The sequence below is a fragment of the Callorhinchus milii genome, unplaced genomic scaffold, assembly GCF_018977255.1.
Source record: "Callorhinchus milii isolate IMCB2004 unplaced genomic scaffold, IMCB_Cmil_1.0 Scaffold18, whole genome shotgun sequence".
Lineage (NCBI taxonomy): Eukaryota > Metazoa > Chordata > Chondrichthyes > Chimaeriformes > Callorhinchidae > Callorhinchus > Callorhinchus milii.
In genome coordinates, this window is record NW_024704759.1 from 12,047,932 (window position 1) to 12,067,700 (window position 19,769).

Genomic DNA, 19,769 nt, shown 5'->3' on the forward strand with positions numbered 1-19,769 from the left:
ATACAGCCTTTCACGCCAGAGGGCATCTCAAAGCGCTTGACAGGATTTACTGTAAAGTCAACACCCAACGCTAAGTAGATCTTTAGTTGCCACATTGATCACGAAGGAGTGCATCGTAATAGTTGGTTGCTCACACGCAGAGCAACTCGACAGACAGTAGATACTATGTTCCCCACCACAAAAATGTGTACGTGCACTTTATTATTAAATGCTGCACACTCAGTGCAGCGACATCTTAATAATAATAATAATAATAATCCTTGCATTTGATATAGCGCTTTTCACGTCGGGAGGACGTCCCAAAGCGCTTCACAGAACACACTGTAAAGTGAATTGACTGTATATTTGTGGGCGAACGCGGCAGCCAATTGCACACAGCAATGTCCCACAAACAGTCGTAGATTGAAAATGACCAATTTATTATTGTTTTTGTTTTTTTGGAGGGATTATTATTAGGTGTGTGGAGTAAGGAAACTTGCCCAAGGTTTCGCCCTCTGCCTGGAATTGAACTCAGGTCTCTCACTTGCAAAGCGAGTGCTCTAACCACTGAGCTACAGGACTGGAAAACATCTATTAACACCTGCACTCTTCGTTCTCTCCTTCTATCTATCCAGCTTACCTTTAAGCCCTAATTTTTAATTTAATCTTGGCTCTATGATTGGTGAAAATTTGCACTGGGGAGCAGACTCTTGAACAAAAATTGCCTCCGCTCCAAAGATGAATTAATATATTTTATTCTGTCACTTTGTTTCAGGGTGAAATGGTTTGATGTGTGTTGCCTTAGAACCAGAACAACAGTGCCCTGTGATCAACGATCCCCTCTGTGCTATTTCAGGCTGGAAAACTGTATCTCGGTGGCAATAAAGGCTACATTGCAAGCCATTCGGTGATGAAATGAAAACAGGATTGATGTCCATGTGTAGGTACACACACACACACGCACACACAGTGAATGTTCAAATGTAAATAAAAATTTACTGGCTAACAAAAAAGGTTAAAACTGACCAAAAAATCTAACTATTTCAATAAAATAAATTTAAAATTATCAACAAAACTCGCTGTACAACTGTTGAATACAGAAGAAAGAAACGAAAACTACATCACAAACCCTGGGTGTATTTACAGCAGTTATATAATTTGCAAAAGAACAAAAACAAGTTAATAGAGATAAGAGCTTCGTCAATTTCATAAGTGAACATAAGCTAAACGATTGGGTAAAAGTGCCCCCCTCTGGGGCGGGACTTTGACAAAGAAGAAGTATTGCACTTGCAATGAGAAGAATGGTCACGAGAATCGCTCCGTTCTTGATGAACAAATCGCTAAATACATCGGAACAAATGATTGTCTCAGGTTTACAGATTTGCAGAGATGATGTGGTCCAAACGAGAGGTGCAAACAACATTAAACACAACAGGACATGGTTAAGGTTTCTCATTGCAAACACCTTACAAAGAATTAAGACAACGGTTGGAATAGTTTTAAACAAAATAACAGTTGAAAACTCGCTATCAAGGGCAGTCAATTGTGACTGGACCTTTTTGCTCTTATGAGTGCCCTCTTCAGCGAGTTTGGGATTTTGGTCACGGGTTAGTTTCAAACCAGCAAAAACTAGAATGGTGAGCCTTACTGCTGAGCTGCTCTCGTTGCCCGCCCAGGTTCTCACACAGTGAGGTTCTACTGGAGGAATCATTCTCCGACTGTGAAAGAAGATGAAACGTTTTAAGTTGGAAATGTAACTACTATTATGTACAAACTTTCAACTGACAAAGACAACGCATTCATTCCAAACAAAGCACATTGGGTTCTTCAACTTTCCACAAAACACTAAAGGCTACGATAGATAATGGAATGGATATTTGACTTGATACAGACTGGATCAGGCCAACAGCTAAACCACCCAAAGATCCATTCGTAAAACATGAACGTAAACGAATATCTGACTCGATTCGTTTTCCGTCAAGAAAATCCCAAAATGTACTTTTCGCTAATGCTAAACGGAAAAAAAAAGTAATGCCTTATTTAGACGACAATGAAAAAAGTACTGATCGCGCATAATGTGCAATGTAGGAAGAGTTTAAAACGCTCTCATTCTTTCATCGCGCCACTTACAGTGAAACTCTCCTACACATCCCTACAATGTTGTCCGTCTCGGATCTGTGAAAGGTGCTGAAATTCGAAGAGAACTCCTCGTGTGATAAATGACCTCATTAATCTGCATTATGGAATCTCAATCCAAGTTGTAGGACTTCACTGATGAGTGAAGTGCTGAATTATTACTCGTCTGTAGCAAAAACTGCCACATAAGAGGTACGAGAGTACTCCAATATGCAACCAATGAAAAAGATGAAAGAGAGTTTCTCTCTGGAAATACTGACAATTCCTTGAATTTATAGTCTTTCATGTGTGCATATGGCTCAGAGGAATCAGCCATCTTGCACATTGCATATGATTCACTCATTACACTCTGTACACGTTCCTTTCTCTGCTTCGGTGAGGATGGAGGGGAAAATAAATTAAGATTGACACAATGATCTCTTTCTTTGCACTACAAGCAAATGGGTGGGTGAGTTCAGCACTAAGGTATTTCTAAATAAAAGTCTTGGAACATTAAGCAAGCTCGAACTCCAAACTGGAATTAAATCCACTGCAGTTTCCCCACTTGCTTCAACATCACTTTCCAAATTATTTAAAACTCGAAATTTAAAACAAGCTATGTACAAATAAGCAAGCCTGCTCTCGGCATCTGCTCACCTAGTAGAAGGTCAGTTTCAAGCTTAAAACCAAAGACATTTTACATGTAATCAAGAATAGGCTGTAACGGTAACATTCTTTAACATGTAGCACAAACACTGAACTACTCTCATGATAAGAACACAAAGCGGGTGAATTTGAAAGGGGCTGGAGTTACGTGAGTGTAACCTTGGAGAGTTAAGGCACAAGCAGTGGGCTTCAATATATAATCCAATAATCTGCTTGCCCTGTGAGACAGCTGATTGAACATTATACAGTATCTATTGTGCAAGTATGTAACAGAAACAAAAATCAGAGCGTTAATGCTAAAACCGTAGCTTCCTTTGTTACTTCAGATGTAACAACAGTCAAAACTAAATGCAATAGTTTCCCACCAATGCTGTCCTTAATGCCTGTGAGATAATCCTGCTCAAACTGAAATATCCTGAAATATTTTTGAAGTTAAAATAATGCAGCTTCTTCCTCCTTTCTTTGCAAGACATCTGGCTAATTCCAGTTGATCCTTGGTTAATCCCAGTGGTGAAGGGATCTCGTGTCAAATCGATACTGTTTTAGGGGAATGCTGAGAGCTGATTTTACTCCACACTGGGGCTGTTAAGATATGAAAATCTGCTCCTTCTGCCTTAAAAGAAGTCGCCATCCAATGCACTCATCAGCTTAATCTGCTGGGTTTGAACAGGGATTCTAAAGGGTCTGGGCAGAATTTATACATATATATATATATATAAAGCCATATCTAATACCGTGTCAGCACTAGAAAAAATCTTGAGAGGTTTAAGATTTTTAACAAAACATAATTATGTCCCAAACGGATGAGAAAGAATATTTTTTTCTTTTCTCACTTCAACTCAATGTGCCATTTTGCGGCTCGTGGGAAGCAGATGGAAAAAATTAAATTAAATCACTGAAACGACACAAGACTGAGGGCCATGTGGCCATCTGCAGGAAACTCGTTCAACAACTCAGTCTCTGGGACCATTTTTTAAAAAAAAACGTAACGGTGTTTTGTAATGAAGGGACACCTCATAGGATTTCTATTCTTAGAGACCGAGCCACGCTCCACATAGGATAGATCAGGTCCTTCCATGTTAATTGTACTACAACTGTACTTGGGAATCGCAGCTGTATTCAGTTTTATAGTTTGAAAAGTACAGAGTAAATTATGTCAAGGGTAAATTAACTCAGCTATTGAAAGGAGATGAAGGTTTTCCGTTACTCAATAACCCATTTCTATGAAACGCATTCTTCTATTTTAATTCACATCAGGTGTGCGCAGGGCAATCGCTTGCCAGAGAAATCCAAATTTAAAATCCGTGCACATTCCTAATTGCATGAGCTGCGTTGGAAATGGGTGGGATCTCTGGGTAGGTAGGTTTACTCTGTATAATTTACCCCGAAACAACATGCTGCTGAAACACTTCTCTAGCTTGGCACACTCCGCCCAAAACTTTGCTGTGTGGCCAGGACTTGGGAACAGTTGAGGCAACCGTATATCAGATTGTTAATTCTGTACCGTGGCTATTTTGGTACATTTACACATTCCAGAAGCTGAGATGCATGTTTAGGATGCAGCCAGGCCAGGCAGTTCAAGTAAGATAAACTGCAGCGTGCTATTAATAGAAATATGGAAACATTCTGTCCTTCATAGCCCATGCTGATTTGCTGCACTGCCATTGTATTGCTGTATATGCACAGACAAAGTATAGACATCACTAATTGTCCAAGAGCTCCGACTCTGAAAGACTTCAGGAAGCAAAACTCGTCCTTCAAAGGTCTCCATCCGAAGGCGGCTGGCACAATTGGTACAATCTAGAAGGAAATACAGAACGAGTTAGCTGTGATTATGATTTAACTTCACCAATTCACAGAAACAAGAGCGCAGCACAAGGCCGCAAACCACTCAAAATGGTTCTTTATTTTAACAAGTGTTTGCAAATATTTCAGGTTGCATTTGCGCTGGGCAGTTTGCACTAGTTAATCCCTTTTTAAAAAATTGGTCAATCAATCCACGACTGTTTGTGGGGACACTGCTGTGTGCAATTGACTGTCACGTTTTGCACAAAAATTTACAGTGAATTCACTTTACAGTATATTCTGTGAAGCGCTTTGAGACGTCTCGAAAACATGATAAGGCAATATATCAAATGCAGCGAAGATTATCATTATTACTATTATCTTCATGTCAAATGCAAGTTTAATCAGTGTCCCATTAAGGGCACTCCAACAAGTGCGATACATTCCCCAGCTTGTTTTGCAGTCCTTCTTTGCACAATAGTTTTTACCTTGGCGCAGACTGTGGCGTTTGATCCATTACTTTCAAGTTCTTGGCTGAATTCTCAACCCTCGCACCCTGCAGAAATTTTTTAAAAAAAGGTCATTTTTCTTGTTGATTTGAAAACAATGGCATTTGTCTTGAGTGTCAAAAGCGACAGCGAAATGTTTCCAAGATGCATCTCGCGTTCATTCATTGAGGTTTCTATTTGAACATCACCTGTTTCCTCATGATGTCTGTGGCCTGCATTATGCACCTCGGTAAAAGTCCATGGCTACGAGTCAAGATAACTGCTTGTTCCAGGGTTACACTCAAAGTGCTCCTGAACAAACAGAAAGAAAATATTAGGAACATTTCACTTTACAGCATAGGGTACAGTCAATTCACTTTACAGTATATTCTGCGAAGCGCTTTGAGAAGACTCGAAGACGTGATAAGGGGCTACGTCAAATGCAAGGATTATTATTATCATTATTATTATTATTTAACAGACCCTCTATGTGGCATTTACTCAAGACAAAATAGCTGCTGCGGGAAACAAAAGTACTGAAAGATCAAGTACTGAAAGAAACTTCTTGTTGTACAGAAAAACTGTGTGTGTGAGATTCAGCCATAAGTCTCAAGTCAGCCGTAGGAAATCACTGCACAGTTAAGCATAAATATTCCAATGTGTAGGTTTCTGGATCACTTGCAAAAGCAAGACTCGACAAAATGCCAGTGAATAGCAAGCGGTTACCTCTGCATGCCAGTGCTGCACATAACAATCTGACAAGCTCCAAGGCGGTTGCAGAACTCCGAAGAGATGGGTATGACGGCGATTCCAGAAGCGTGACTGCTCGAGTTCACTGTGGGCGCCGAATGTTTTGAGCCAATGTACAATTCCATCAAACGTCTAAGTTCTTCCAGTGCATTGAGTGGACGTAGCAGCTGCAAGAGTTAAAAAAAAAAGTTGTTGCGTAAAGAGTCAGATTCAACAAGGTCCATATAATAGTCTTGCACCCTGAATACACCTTTTCCTACAAACATTTTTGCCTCCTGCAGTGTTGAAACCGAACTGTCTGAGGATTCCTAACCACACGAGCAAAAGGAAATGCACAATTGGCATCACCAGAACTTCGGATCACTGGAGGTATCTTACCCGGTTTATCTTTACAGCTGTTGTAGAAGAGTCTGAAGGTAAATTTGATCTTTCCAGATAGAAAGCCCTGCAGGAAGATACAATCGTAGAAGTCAGTCGCTGTGAGTTAAGTTAGCCATAAGAAGGAGAACACTACTAAAGATCTGTTTGATCTCAGGTAAAGGATCTGTGGCAAACACGAGAATTACGTTTATATTTGTTAGTGAATTTTCATGTGTAAAGAGGTGGACATCAGTGAAAGAAAGGAATGAAACACAGCTTTAAGGAAAGCACTTCCCTTTACTCAATACCTGAGGTTATCCTTCATCCTTATCCCAACCACACTGATGGCAAAACTACATCTAGACGTCTAGAAGACGTGAAAAGTGCTATATCAAATGCAAGGATTATTATTATTATTATTATGATTATTATCTGGTCAACACAGAAGAATTCAAGAACGAGAAACAAAAATGTTGTAGGTTTTTATCATCAAGTAACTGCAAAGCTCCAACACTTATCCTGCAACTGTTTGGCTTACCTGAGTTTGCGATAATACGATTTAACTTTTTCAAGAGAGGCTAAATTGATCAGCTGTTGAAATTCTTCCACCGACCCATTTTCTGGAGAACAGTGACCCTCGAGAGCTACGGAATAAAATAAGATACAATTATGCTCTCAACTTGACCCTTTAATGCGACTGCCATTCGTTTTTATTTATGGCATAAACCTAAATTCTGTTTAAAGTCGCCAGTCGTACCTTTGGTGAACAGCACGGTGTAGAGTTTTAAACTTCCACAGTTCTGAAACTTTGAAGGCAGCTCTGCAAAGTTGTGCCTCTCGAGGTAAAAGATAACCTTCAGAGCTTGTCGGCTTCCTTCTACTTGATAGGTGATGGGGCTGTCTATAACAACATCAAGAGGTAGTGATCAACAACTAGAAATTGCATTGCATCACATTGCAATACCAGAAGACCCTGGCTTTAATAACTTGAGATGAAACCCTTTATTGATTTGCTAAAAATTAGTTCCTCGCAGTGATCTACATTTTTCAGTGTTGCCGTGAAATGATTTGACTTCTTCATTCCCACTAATATTACGATCGAACGCAATCTGATTTCTCTCCTAACAGACTTCATATGCCTGAAACAAACCTGAAGGTCAATTGATTGTGGTTTTATATCTTGGTAGAGAGCTGTCGTTGCGAACTTACAACGCTCAAAGCCGAGGAAAAGGAGCCGCTGTAATTTACTGCTCGAGAAATTCATCACTTTATCGTTTTAAAACAGAAGTAAATTCACTATGATTCAATAACTGTTGCTAATATCCTTGTGCATGTGTGTGTGTGTGTGTGAGAGAGAAAAATCCTTACTGGCTACTGGATATTCATGCTCCAGCTGTCTGAAATAGAAGGTTACGTTATCGAGATCAGACAAGGTGACCTTGGCATCCTCCAGCATGGTGTGCTCATCTCTCTGTACAGCAGAAGACAAAAGATACTTATTAGTCTCGAGTATCAAAGTGAATGGCGCATAACATCCAGATTGGATAAAGAAAAGCCAATAATGGAGCTGACTTCTGATTTACCAGAAAGCCTCTTCAGGATCTATTGCAAGATTCACTTTGTGGAAGAAATAAGATACCGGTGCTATCTACATTTGTGAGATGATCATGATCACTCACGTTAATCAGCAAATAAAAGATGCCTTAGGACCAGGACATCTTCTCTGTGGTCACGGAGCTGGGACAGGATCAAGGCACAAGGTAACTTGAGCTCCTCTCGCAAATCTCCCAACAGTTACCTCACTGGTGACATAGGCTTTGTGTTGATTTTATAGATATATATATATCTACAAACATATATATATATAGAGAGAGAGAGAGAGAGGAAGGGGATTGGATGGTGACAGCATGGAAACAGGCCACTTAGGCTAAAACAAATCCGTGCCGGTGTTTATACTCCACGCATGCCTCCACCTGTCCTTTCTCCTGCAGCTCTCGACTGTATTCCCTTCATCCTCATGGATAGATATTTCTTAGGTCAGGGTATTAAGGGGGTACGGGGCAAGGGCGGGTAATTGGACTGGATCAGGCATGATCTTATAGAATGGCAGTACAGGCTCGAGGGGCTGAATGGCCTACTCCTGTTTCTGTGTTTCACGTCTGCCTCAGGTTATCTCTTTAAATACGTTCGTGCTTTTTGCTTCAACCGCATACAAAGCACACACAAACTCACTTGTACACAGTTTGACCTTCAAACACAGCGACAGCAGAGATAAAGTAATGAAAAACCCAATTTAAGAAGACAGACTTGACAGCTTTCACAATTCAGTCACCCCACTGCCAGAATCACACCTCTTTGCACCATTAAAACTTACCACGTTCGGTGAAAGCAGAGCCTGGAAGTTGAGGAGGACCCCAGTGGCTGCGATTTGCTCAAGCCAGTTCTTGCTGGCCTCTTTGCTCTCCTCCTCATACTCTCCGTTGTTGTTGTAGCGGTGATTCAGTGCAGCCAAAAGCTGCTCGGAAAAGGTGCAGATGGCTGCTACAAGGCTCTGGCAGAAAAGGACGTCTCGTCGCAGCTGTAACTCTAGGTCTGGAGAGGAGGAAGAAGAAAATAAAGAGGGATAAAAATGAGCAGGGAACTGTAAGTCCGAAGTGACAATGGATCATTAATTATTTTTAGGGCTTTCTTCGAAAGAGCACTCATTGTACCTTTACTTAGTACAAGAATATGATTATAACAAGATACAATCACAACATACGGAAATCGCTAGACAATCAAGAAACAATTGCTTCAGGTCTTATGTTCGCAAGCTGCTAAATCACTCACTCCATAGAGACAACAGGAGTGCGTCCCTGGGAATTGAGATCAATGAGCGCCAAACACTTATGCCTGAACTTTGACCTTCAGAAACCAAGTACACCAAAAACCAGAGTGGACTCGGGGCTAAAAAATTTTTTAAAAATAATAATAATAATTTGGTCACTCAATCCACGACTGTTTGTGGGACGCTGCTGTGCTCAATTGGCTGCTGAGTTTCGCCCACAAAACACAGTCAATTCACTTTACAGTATATTCCATGAAGCGTTTTGAGACGACTCGAAGATGTGATAATACGCTGTATCAAATGGAAGGATTATTATTATTATTACTATAAGAGACACAAACTGTTAGGAAGAGAATTCTGCCACGGCACACAGTCACCAATAGCTGTCACCAATAGCTGATCTAACTTAAGGAACAGATAAGAATTTGGATTCCACCGAGGATCAAAGGGGGTTCATGGAGGGAGATGGACGACTGTGATGGAAGCCACAGTTTTGATCCCCTGTAGAGTGGATTGTTTTTCCATGAAGGACTGCTCTCACATGCTTTACTAGTGTTGAAAGCCAGCCAGACAGTCAACGTAGGAAGTTTACCTCATTTGCAATACAGTACAGGACTACCACCTCCTATAAATGAACTTGTGCTATAATGAGTCGTGTTTTAATGGTGGTCGGACTGTACCTTGAAAGTTTTCACTTGAGCTTCGATATTAAGCTCCACGATTCGTAACCAAACATTCACCAATAATTTTATGCAGGTAGCCTCCTGTGAACTGTACATTCCCGTCAGGATAAACATTACTTTCTCCTGTACATATGGCAACCACTATTGTTCTTTAATATTAGAATTTATAGAGCAAGATAAATACCTTTCAGAGGGAAGCATATTAGTTTGGCTTAGCTCATTCACGGAGATTAAAGACATGTCTTACCTGTGCAGTGAAGTAGAGCCAAAAGTAACTGATTCTTCCCATCTGTGGGGAACAAGAGTATGAAAGGTTATTCAAAGGAATTCCTATTTGTTTTTAAAAAAATGTACAAAAATCACATTAGAAGCAAGGGAATGTAAAAGTCAGAAACTAATAAATTATTCAAGGACAATTTAGAAGGTAACTGTTTAAATGCCACATCAAGGATCTTACAATCATGTTCAGTTTGCCCTCTCTTTCACGCACCAGAATTACTGAATTCCAGAATGTAGGACAACGTTTCAAGACAAGAACATGAAAGAAATGCCCTGGAGTACAGCTGTAAAACAACTCAAGTATGCCTGCCATGACCCTGCACAATATCCCACAATAGAGACATGACTGTACCAGGCTTTCAAACTAATATGAAAGAATGTACACTGCCTATAATGATAAGGTTCAGAACCTGCAATTGCTATTTACTGCCAAAGACAGAGAGAGGAAAAAAATCATCTTCCAAATCATCTGTTGAAAAGATCAACAACTGTCCATCAGATAAATTCCAGTTTGTACCGAGTGGCAATTTTAAAATAATCAAAACCTCTAAAGATACGATAAAAGCTCATCTCCAGCTCATCTCATTCAAACTACTGACCTACGCGACTTTGAAGAACGCAGCAGCAAACAGGCTACAACTTTCACTGACCATGAAAAAGACATGGAGTGTGTGAGTTTAAAACAAAAATAAAACAAATCCAAAATGTTTGGGCTGTACAGGAGCTGATATAAACTGAGCCCTCATCTGCTACTCTTGATCCTAAAGCCTTTCGATCAGAAAACGCTGAAAGACTGATAGAAGGTTCAGTTACACTTTATGAAGGAACAAAAAAAATGACTAACCTTCAACGTACTCCTCTACATTGTCCACCAGGGCACTGATTGAGATCGGCAAATTCCAGGGATCTTCTTGCACGTGGGTTTGGATTAAGCTCCGGTATTTGATGTTTCGATCGACTTTCTGTCGAAATTCTAAAGAAAAACTCTTCAAATTAATGGATCTCTTCACGGTTGCCTTTTGTAGAATCCTTTCTGTCAAAAACTTCTCTACGGCTTGAACCAACAGGATGCACCATGTGCTGTTTGTAAAGGGTAGGTCTGTACCCTTTATTTCCCACGGGTATAATTTGTAAGAAAGTTTTAAAAAGTCATCAATTTTTGGAGCAGTTAGAATATTTTCCATTGATCACATTCCTTCTCTCTCTCCGAGAGTATAATTGTCATTCTTTACATTTTTCAAAGAATTGTGACAGAAGGTCAAATAACACTCATGGTTTATATAATAGGTAGACCTGTGTGTACAGCTGGTCAGACCTACACAACTGGTGGAGTGTCTTGGTTGCTCGCTTTAAGCTAAGTGGAAATAGGCTAGAGTAGGGAGAGTCGGGCACTGGATGTGAGCAAGAGACACAATCTTTTTAATGAGATCTGTGGAGAGAACGGAAACATTGAGGAATCGTGGTGGTGGTTATTATGTGGTCCTGACTGATGTTTGGTTGTTTTGATACACTCTGTGCGCTTCCAAAAGACAACATTATGGAGAGAGTCCACTGAGTTCACTTAACCATGCAAAAAATTATTCTACATTAGCAGCTTTCTGGATACAAAAGCTGTTTATTGTATAAGCATAACATCTTAGACTCAATGAGTTCCAATGCATAGTAAACGAGAACAAGATACTTAAAAGTTCGTATTTCCGCGTATAAAAACTACAGTCAATTCTTAAAAAGCCACTTTTATCATTTGTCTACACCGAACGGCAGATGTTTCCAGGAACGGTCCAGGAAAGATTGATTACTTTGCACCAAGTGCAACACCTATTGTACACTGATCGTGTTTGCCAGCAGGAAATCTACAGACACTCCATGCGACCGGCCATTACTCTATCTAGAATTTCAACCCTTTCAAAAGCAATCGAAACATTCAACTCAGCAGTGGTTAGCAGCTAAACTTTTATGAGCAGGAGCAGGCTGAATTACCTTGTATGTTATACTCTGTGTTGAAGTCCTTTGTCTCTTCAAAGGCCTTGGCCATAACTGATCCCTTAAGGAGCGCATCAATTGAGTCTACCTGTAAGGATTAGAACACGAAACATAAAACATCAGTGAACCGTACAGGTGGTCTATGTACAAAGGTAAAATTGACTTTTATTTTGCCGTCGCCATTTTAAACTTGGGAATCGTGAGGATGAAGCAGTGAACACACATGTACTCACCTGATTGAAGAGGTGCTCCAGGCAGCCGTGCAATTTATCCTGTTTGTCGAGAGGAATCCTCATGTCGCAAGGGAGCTCGTCTCCTGTGTAAAAAAAAAGGAGAAAATGTATACTGCACGATATTTGGGAGTAGAACTTTAAATGCCTCTTTTCATGTAATCCGAGTTGGAAGCTTTCATGATACACACCACGAGGGATTGCGACCCTGCCTCAAAATTTTGCTACGTAAAAATTTTCCCGACAAAGGTAGGACCGCCTTAAGACCTTTATAGAATCTCAAATGAAAAACTCACCCGATCCCATTTCGTCACTGCCCAGGTAGGAGCTTCTACTCCGATCGCTGGTGTAGGACAGCACAGAATCCCGGTTGCTGTTGCATTCGCTGAAAATCATCATCAAAAAACGATTGGAGACTCTGTGAGCATTTGAATTCCCTCAGCAGCTTACAAATGACATTGTTTGTGATAGAAAAGAGATTCTCAGAAATTGTACGACTGAAGCAGTTCAGAAGCATACCGTAGCTTCAAGCTCACCGGGACACTACCCTGCGTGAAGGGCGCTAAAATAAATGCAAATTGTTGTTGTTGTAGTAAGGTGCTTTATTAGTGCTGGATCGAGTTCCAGTAACGCTTGTATAATTTTTTGTTGTTGTGGATTGCAATTTTGAACTTCCGATTCACTAACACGTCTGCAAAGGTTGGAAGATTCCACACGTTTAGTGAATTCAAAATACCGCCTGAGCTCTTGTGTATTTGTTCACCTCCAAAATACAGTCGCTACACTTTACAGTAAACCCTGTGAAGCTCTGTGAGATCCTGACCTGAAAGGTTCAAATGCAAGATGATTACTAGGATTCCAGTTATTTTCTTCCTAAACGCATTATATTCCTTCTTAAAACGTAAAAATAAGAAAATTTCTCATTAATAATAATAAGAAGAAGAATAATGCTGGAAACCTGAAAATAAAAGCAGAAAATTTGCAAACGCACAGCAGGTCAAATAGCATCTGAAAGATCAGATAGGTGAACATTTCGGGCATAAGTGGTGTGAGCGTTCTCACAGCAGAGTAGGCTGAGCTGGAAAATCTCCTTATATAGGAATCAGGGAGAGAGCATGTTTAGACCCCAAAAAACAATCAACCTCTGTGCTCCACTTCTGATGAAGTGCGACATCCACAGCGTTAACCCGACCTGACTTATCCCAGATGTGGGTCGACCTCCTGTGCATTTCCAGCATTGTCCTTGTTTTTTTATTTCACTAGAATGGTCGCCAGGCAAATGAGCTCAAATGAGAACAGAATTGCTGGAAACCGCTCAGCAAATCGATCAGCCTCTGAAAGAGGAGAGCAAGTTCATGTTTTGGGCCCAACTGACCCTTCATCAAACCTCCAGCGTTCAGAGATTTTGGCTGTTCATAAGGCAGCTGTCAGGAGAGATGTCAGAATGAGCCGCCACACTTGCTTTGCTTTATGTTCTGGATTTGATATTGCGCCTCATCACGTTGAATTTACTGTATATTTTGTGGGCGAAACATGGCATCCAATTGCGCACAGCAGGAAATACACACAGCAAGCAGCAAATGCCTCCTTCTACAGTGTAAGTGACATGGTCCTATTGCTGGTTCTGATCAATTCAACATCCACCCACATTTTACTTTAAAATTTTCCTTCTTATACTAACTTTACATTTCACCACATTTCTAACTTGCGTTGTATTTCAAATTATTTTGGAACATCTTTACTTAATTTCATTCCAATTGCCCCCGTGTAGGCAGGCAGTTCGGAGCTAATAATCTTTTATTATATCTTTTGGCTCTAGGTCCAGAAATCCTGGAGAGAAAATTACTCACACCATTCCTTCGCTTGCCTCCAGAGGGCAATAGATTATAAAGTCCCGTGCTTTCTCCAGTCACTTGTCCAAACCACACATGCAGAAATGTAACCCCGAGTATCTAAATTGAATGTTATTTCAATTCTTTTTGGCACAGCTTGGACAATACCTTCAGAATTCACAAGCAATATAAATCATTTGGAGAAATCTTCCTCTCGTCACTTTGTCCATTACAGCTTGTAGAAACCGATACTCTACAGTTTCTTGTGATAATTGTTTTCCCCCCCGTTCAGTTTGCTTACAAACCTGATCCTACTTTATAATAATAATAATAATCCTTGCATTTGATATAGCGCTTTTCACGTCGGGAGGACGTCCCAAAGCGCTTTACAGAACACACTGTAAAGTGAATTGACTGTATATTTGTGGGCGAACGCGGCAGCCAATTGCGCACAGCAATGTCCCACAAACAGTCGTAGATTGAAAATTACCAATTTAATTATTGTTTTTTTTTTGGAGGGATTATTATTAGGCTCTGTGTGGAGTAAGGAAACTTGCCCAAGGTTTGGCCCTCTGCCTGGAATTGAACTCAGGTCTCTCACTTGCAAAGCGAGTGCTCTAACCACTGAGCTACAGGACTCCACTTTAATTTACCTTTGACAATTTTTTAAAAAAATTCAAAAATATTGTTTGGAAATCTACAATTTATGATTCAGTCACACATGAGATTTTTAAAAAATATACATCAGACTACAGTACAGTCCTTTTTGTTCATATGTATTCACTCTGTCACCTCGCTTTATGAGCCAAAGAGAAAGAACACAGTAGTCGAAGCAATTCAATGCTCTGTGCGCATGTTTTTCTAATGTTTGATCAGACAGAGCAAGACACAATTTTGATTTTAATCTAACACTTTAGGGAAGAAGGTTCGACAATAGTAAGTGTCTGAAAATGGTTCCCAAATATTTTTGGGGGCTAATTATACAGCTGCTTTTCTTTATTGATGAAATATCACCACTCACGCGAATATGTACATATCAATGGTATAGTTCCAGATAATAAAACTGCCTCAAAGTTCAACAGTGCAGATTAATCTTCAGGGAAAATGCTGCCAAAGCAGCTTGAAACATACTGCAATATTGACAGATAGCTCTGCGCAGTCCTTTTTCCTTTGAGAATGCCTTCCACCGGCAATTTAACGCTATTAGTAGGAATAAATGCTTACAGAGTCAGCAAAAAAAGAAAGGACAGAACGTGATCAGAATAAAGTGCTACTCGCTATCTCCAAAGCAAAGCTGAAATGGCTTTGCTTCCACGTGGATTATCCAGAAATTCGATCAAGCAATACAGTCTAGGGACGATCAGATTCCGTTTGGTGGCCTTAATGGAAGTGAGTTTAAAGCCAGAGAACAGGGGAAGGGAGAGAGTGCACATACAGACAATCGTGTTATACAGAGAGCTGAATAGGTTCAGAAAATAACTGCACGTCTGAAACAACATAGAAACTGAACAACCGCCTTCATAAATTGCTTGAAGATCTTGTGGAATTAATAAGGCATGGTGCCTCTGGGCAACTGGCTAATTCAGCGCACTCGAAGATTAATGGATACAATCTGGGAATCTCTCTCGCATTATCCAATACAAACGGTTTTCCGATTAGCAGTTTATACTTCATGTGGGTGGCCTTCTTCCCTCTTCCTTCCTCCCCACCCTCCCTCCCTCCCCCCCTCGAAGAGACAGGTAATGTTGTCTAAAACTAAAACTTCTTTGCAGTTTTATTGGCAATGTGGCTGTTAAATGTGTCAAACACAATGATACCAATGTTATCAGCTATATGAAACTGGCTGCCTTAAACATTAAAGCTGCCTTAATACATGCAATCACAGTCACATTTCAAGGGGAGGTGTACGTGGTATATGAAGTGTGAACCTAAGAAAAACAATTAACCCCCTGATTAAGGAAAAGGAGAGTTTATGTCATCCATTCTCCAGCCTAAAATGGACACTAAAATGCAGGAGTGTAGTAAACTACCTGACTTTGCAATGTGAATCGCTTGGCAATCAGAATGCTGCGATTCCAACCCGAAAATTAGCATTTTAAATTACTTTCGGAATGAAAAACATTGCTTAAAGAGAAAAAGAGCCAGGAGGCCTGGCGTTCTAACAGAAAATTAACCACACGTGTCACAGCTGGTGTAACTCACAAGTGCTATTGGTTCCACTGTGGTTTCTACTGTATAAACTTGTGCGTCTCGGTATGTATCCTCCCTCTGTTTAAATGTTACCCCCTGCCACATCAGTGGCTTCCTACAAATGTTCGTAGCCACTTTCCTTCTCTTTCCTTCATTTGCTGGACATTATCAGCGTACAAGACAGTCGGTAGGTGATATGCTTCACCCAGCCAGTGCGTAGACCTGTCAATGATATTAATAATAATAATCCTTGCATTTGTTATAGCACCGTATCACATCTTTGAGTCGTCTCAAAGCCCTTCACAGAATATACTATGAAGTGAATTGACTGTAATATTTTGTGGACGAAACATAGCAGCCAATTGCGCACAGCAGCATCCCCACAAACAGTCATGGATTGAAGTGACCAATTTATTATTTTTTTAAGGAATTATTCAAAATAAAAGCAATCCACCATTCGACTAACAACCGGTTCCTACTTACTGCTAGATAAACAGAGGCATGTGGAGTAAGTAAACTTGCCCAACATTTTGCCCTGCCGGGAATCGAACCCAGGTCTCTCGCTTGCGAGGCGAGTGCTCTAACCACTGAGCTACAGGAGTTCACAATGATGTTGTCAATGTGCCACAGAAATCTACAATGTCTATGTCAACGTCTGCAATAAATCTAAATTTTAAAAAAACAAACCCTGTCACCTTCTTTTCCCCCCAACGTTTTTCATGAATACAACCCCAAATTCAAATAGGTTGTAAGATGTCCATAATTATTTTTTTAACAAACAAAAGGCACAACATATGATGCTCTTCTGACATGCATCATTCCCCAACTGCAATCAACCTGCACCAGCCCTCTACATACAGTGTTCTGCAACTTGCCTCTATGATATATAAACATGTGGGAGAATTAGAGCGGTTTGCCTTAACAATCTCTCTTTGCTTCTTCCGTCTGTGGATTTTTTTCGGTCAAGTCAAAGCAACACAGAATCTGTACCATCCACCCGAACGGTTGACTGGAAACCGCATTGGAACCCCAAACTACTCCGGCTTGAAAGAAAAAGGCGCAAGCAGCCTTTGTTGTTCTGTTTCGATTGCAACGCGGCCTCCACAAGGCACGCTGAAATGCTTCTGGAAATAGTTGACCATCTCTCAAGAAGGTCTTCGTCCACACCTCCAGAGGCAACAGGAAACAGTGCAGTTGTGGGATGTCTGAGATTATGCACCATGGTTCATCAATCCACCTGCCCACCCACCCACCCTGGCAAAGCAGTTTTGGCATTGTTGGCCTATCCAACCTCCCCTCAACCTTCCCCCAACTCAGGTGCTCATCCAGCAAGTGTGAAATGCTTTGAGACGTCCTCCTGACGTGAAATGCATTATATAAATGGATAATTGACAAGATCAGCGGGGGTGGTGGTGGGGGGGTGGGGATCTACAGCCAGAATTGCTTAGAAACAATTCCTCAATCGTTTCCACATTGGTGGGTGCTTGGAATTCTGCCCGCAAAAGTAACCACATAGAGTATTCCAGGCAACAGCAGTTATGGGCTATTTGAGAATCCGGTACGTTTCAACCAGTCATCATCTAGCTTAAACGCAGCATAAAAACAACCATCCAGCTTTCAGTTTTAGAGCTCCATAAGGCCAGCTTTTTCTCTATAATTCACACACTTCCTACTCCAATGTGGCACGAAAATGCCAGGAATGTTTGAATTGACAAGTGTTGATTATGAAACCAAAAACGGAGTCTGAAATTATTGCGCGCCTGAAATCAGAAGCTCTGTGCAAATAATCCAAGACACTGAAAAATGGTTTCTGGTCAACACCTGAATAAACATTGCTTTTTTTCTGCTGCACTATTTGCTGCACAAATACCTGCAAAAAAGGCACTCTCTATATTATTTTTATTCCAAAGGGGGGGGAAAAAAACAAGCCCCCTGAATGTTTGGAACTGAACTCGTGAGAAAATTGCTCGCAGACTGGCACAGAAAAAAATCTCTCAAACAGCTGGTCTTCCAAACCTACACCAAGCATGAACAAGTTGTAAGAGAGAAATCTGTTTCAAATCAGCACACAAAGGAGCAATTGATTAATTCCCGAATGCCAACACCGAGTTGGGGGAAAAAAAACAAATTAAGCAGAACTACCGCTCGGTGAATAAATCCTCATTTTACTCTCTTATGATCTCATAAATAGCACATCGCGTAAAAATTTCGGGATGAGGGCTTTTTGCTTGTTTGTACAGATTTAAATCTTTTACATATATAAAAAAAAAGCCAGACCAAGCGCGGAGTCATGTATTGAGGTTATATCGCAGCTGGCACGAGGTTGAAAAGCCCGTTATATCCAGCAGAGAAACCCAGAATGAGCGTTTGGGAAAGAAGACACTGGTTTTGTGTTGTGATTGGAAACTTTTCAATTCCTCCCACCTCACGGAGCTTTACAAGTATGAGAATAAATCTGACACGAGCAGAGGGAGGCGAAAGTAGCTCAGTGGAATGAAATGCAGAGTCTTCACGTCGCTGTAATGAACCATTTTGCATCCTCTCCAGGCAGGGTCAAAAGTCAAAGGAGCTGCGGTAAGCTCAAACCCAGCAAAAACACAACTTTCTCTGCCCCGGAAGCAAAGTTAGAGCTAATAAATTCCGTACCAATTGCTTAAATGAGAGTATATGAGGCGCCGTATCAATGTAAGTCGCTGTTGGTGTTCTTCAACTGGATAATGTGTGCTGGTAGAATGAAGAGGCATGTACACCGTGGGTGGAATGGTGTTGAAATAAAATGGTTACAGAATGACATCCATCCCCCACGGAACGGCAGATGTGCGCGAAGGGAACAAGTTCAGCAAAGGAGGTCAAATAAATGGATAAGAAAAGAGAAAACACTAGCTTGCAATAATTAAACCTTTGTTAAGACTGCTAACCAATCGAATGTTTTGTTATTGACAGCGTCCCGAAGAGGTTCATACCTATAGGAATCTCTGTAACTTGTGGTATCGTGTCCAGAGTCTTCTTGCTCTTCTTCGTTCACCACGAAGCAGACTCTCTTTGTTCCGCAGTGTTCAGCCTTGTCGATCTCATTCTCTTCCGTCAGAATCGAAGGAGGCAGAGCGAGGTCAGATGAAGTTTGCTCTGAAGCCTCAGACTGAGCTGGCTCCGTTATCGAGGACAGCAGACTGCAGACACAGCAAAAAAAAAAAAGAAAAAGCATGGTTATTCTGGGATTGAGAATAAATGTTTCCATATGGAAATGATTTTTTTCCTCTCTCTCTCTCTCTCTCTCTCTCTTTGGTGTCCCACCTGGCAACAATAACTAGAGTGAATACGAACCTCTTCTTGTGCTGTCTTTGTGCACTGGACACGGGGACAACTTGCATGTGGAAAAACTGCGTCAGTCAGGAAGAGACTAATTCGCTGACCTTTTTAGCATGATGATTATAGAGTACATTACAAAGATCAGCATCGCATTGCGTTTCTTATATTACTGATCAATAGCGGCCCCAGTGACCAATATACAACAATATATGACAGCTATTTTGACTGCAACAGGTATATCAGGAAACTAAATCTCACTGAATTGCTATTTACAACTCGAGCCATCAACAAGC

The 19,769-nt window shown here is 40.8% G+C and overlaps 1 protein-coding gene across 1 annotated transcript in view; it reads right to left on the bottom strand.

The window, feature by feature from the left end:
* Positions 1-577: 577 nt before the first annotated feature.
* prex1 (phosphatidylinositol-3,4,5-trisphosphate-dependent Rac exchange factor 1) overlaps positions 578-19,769 on the bottom strand; it is a 94,959-nt gene continuing 75,767 nt past the window's right edge. The window contains exons 26-40 of the mRNA XM_007911416.2: positions 19,131-19,337; positions 12,442-12,530; positions 12,149-12,231; positions 11,913-12,003; positions 10,777-10,905; positions 9,901-9,942; positions 8,518-8,735; positions 7,512-7,614; positions 6,901-7,044; positions 6,682-6,787; positions 6,162-6,228; positions 5,760-5,950; positions 5,243-5,345; positions 5,034-5,101; positions 578-4,560 (exon numbers count right to left, since the gene is read on the bottom strand). Of these exons, the coding sequence (XP_007909607.1) occupies positions 4,518-4,560; positions 5,034-5,101; positions 5,243-5,345; positions 5,760-5,950; positions 6,162-6,228; positions 6,682-6,787; positions 6,901-7,044; positions 7,512-7,614; positions 8,518-8,735; positions 9,901-9,942; positions 10,777-10,905; positions 11,913-12,003; positions 12,149-12,231; positions 12,442-12,530; positions 19,131-19,337 (1,684 nt within the window). The 3' untranslated portion in view covers positions 578-4,517. The remainder of the gene's footprint in view (positions 4,561-5,033; positions 5,102-5,242; positions 5,346-5,759; positions 5,951-6,161; positions 6,229-6,681; positions 6,788-6,900; positions 7,045-7,511; positions 7,615-8,517; positions 8,736-9,900; positions 9,943-10,776; positions 10,906-11,912; positions 12,004-12,148; positions 12,232-12,441; positions 12,531-19,130; positions 19,338-19,769) is intronic.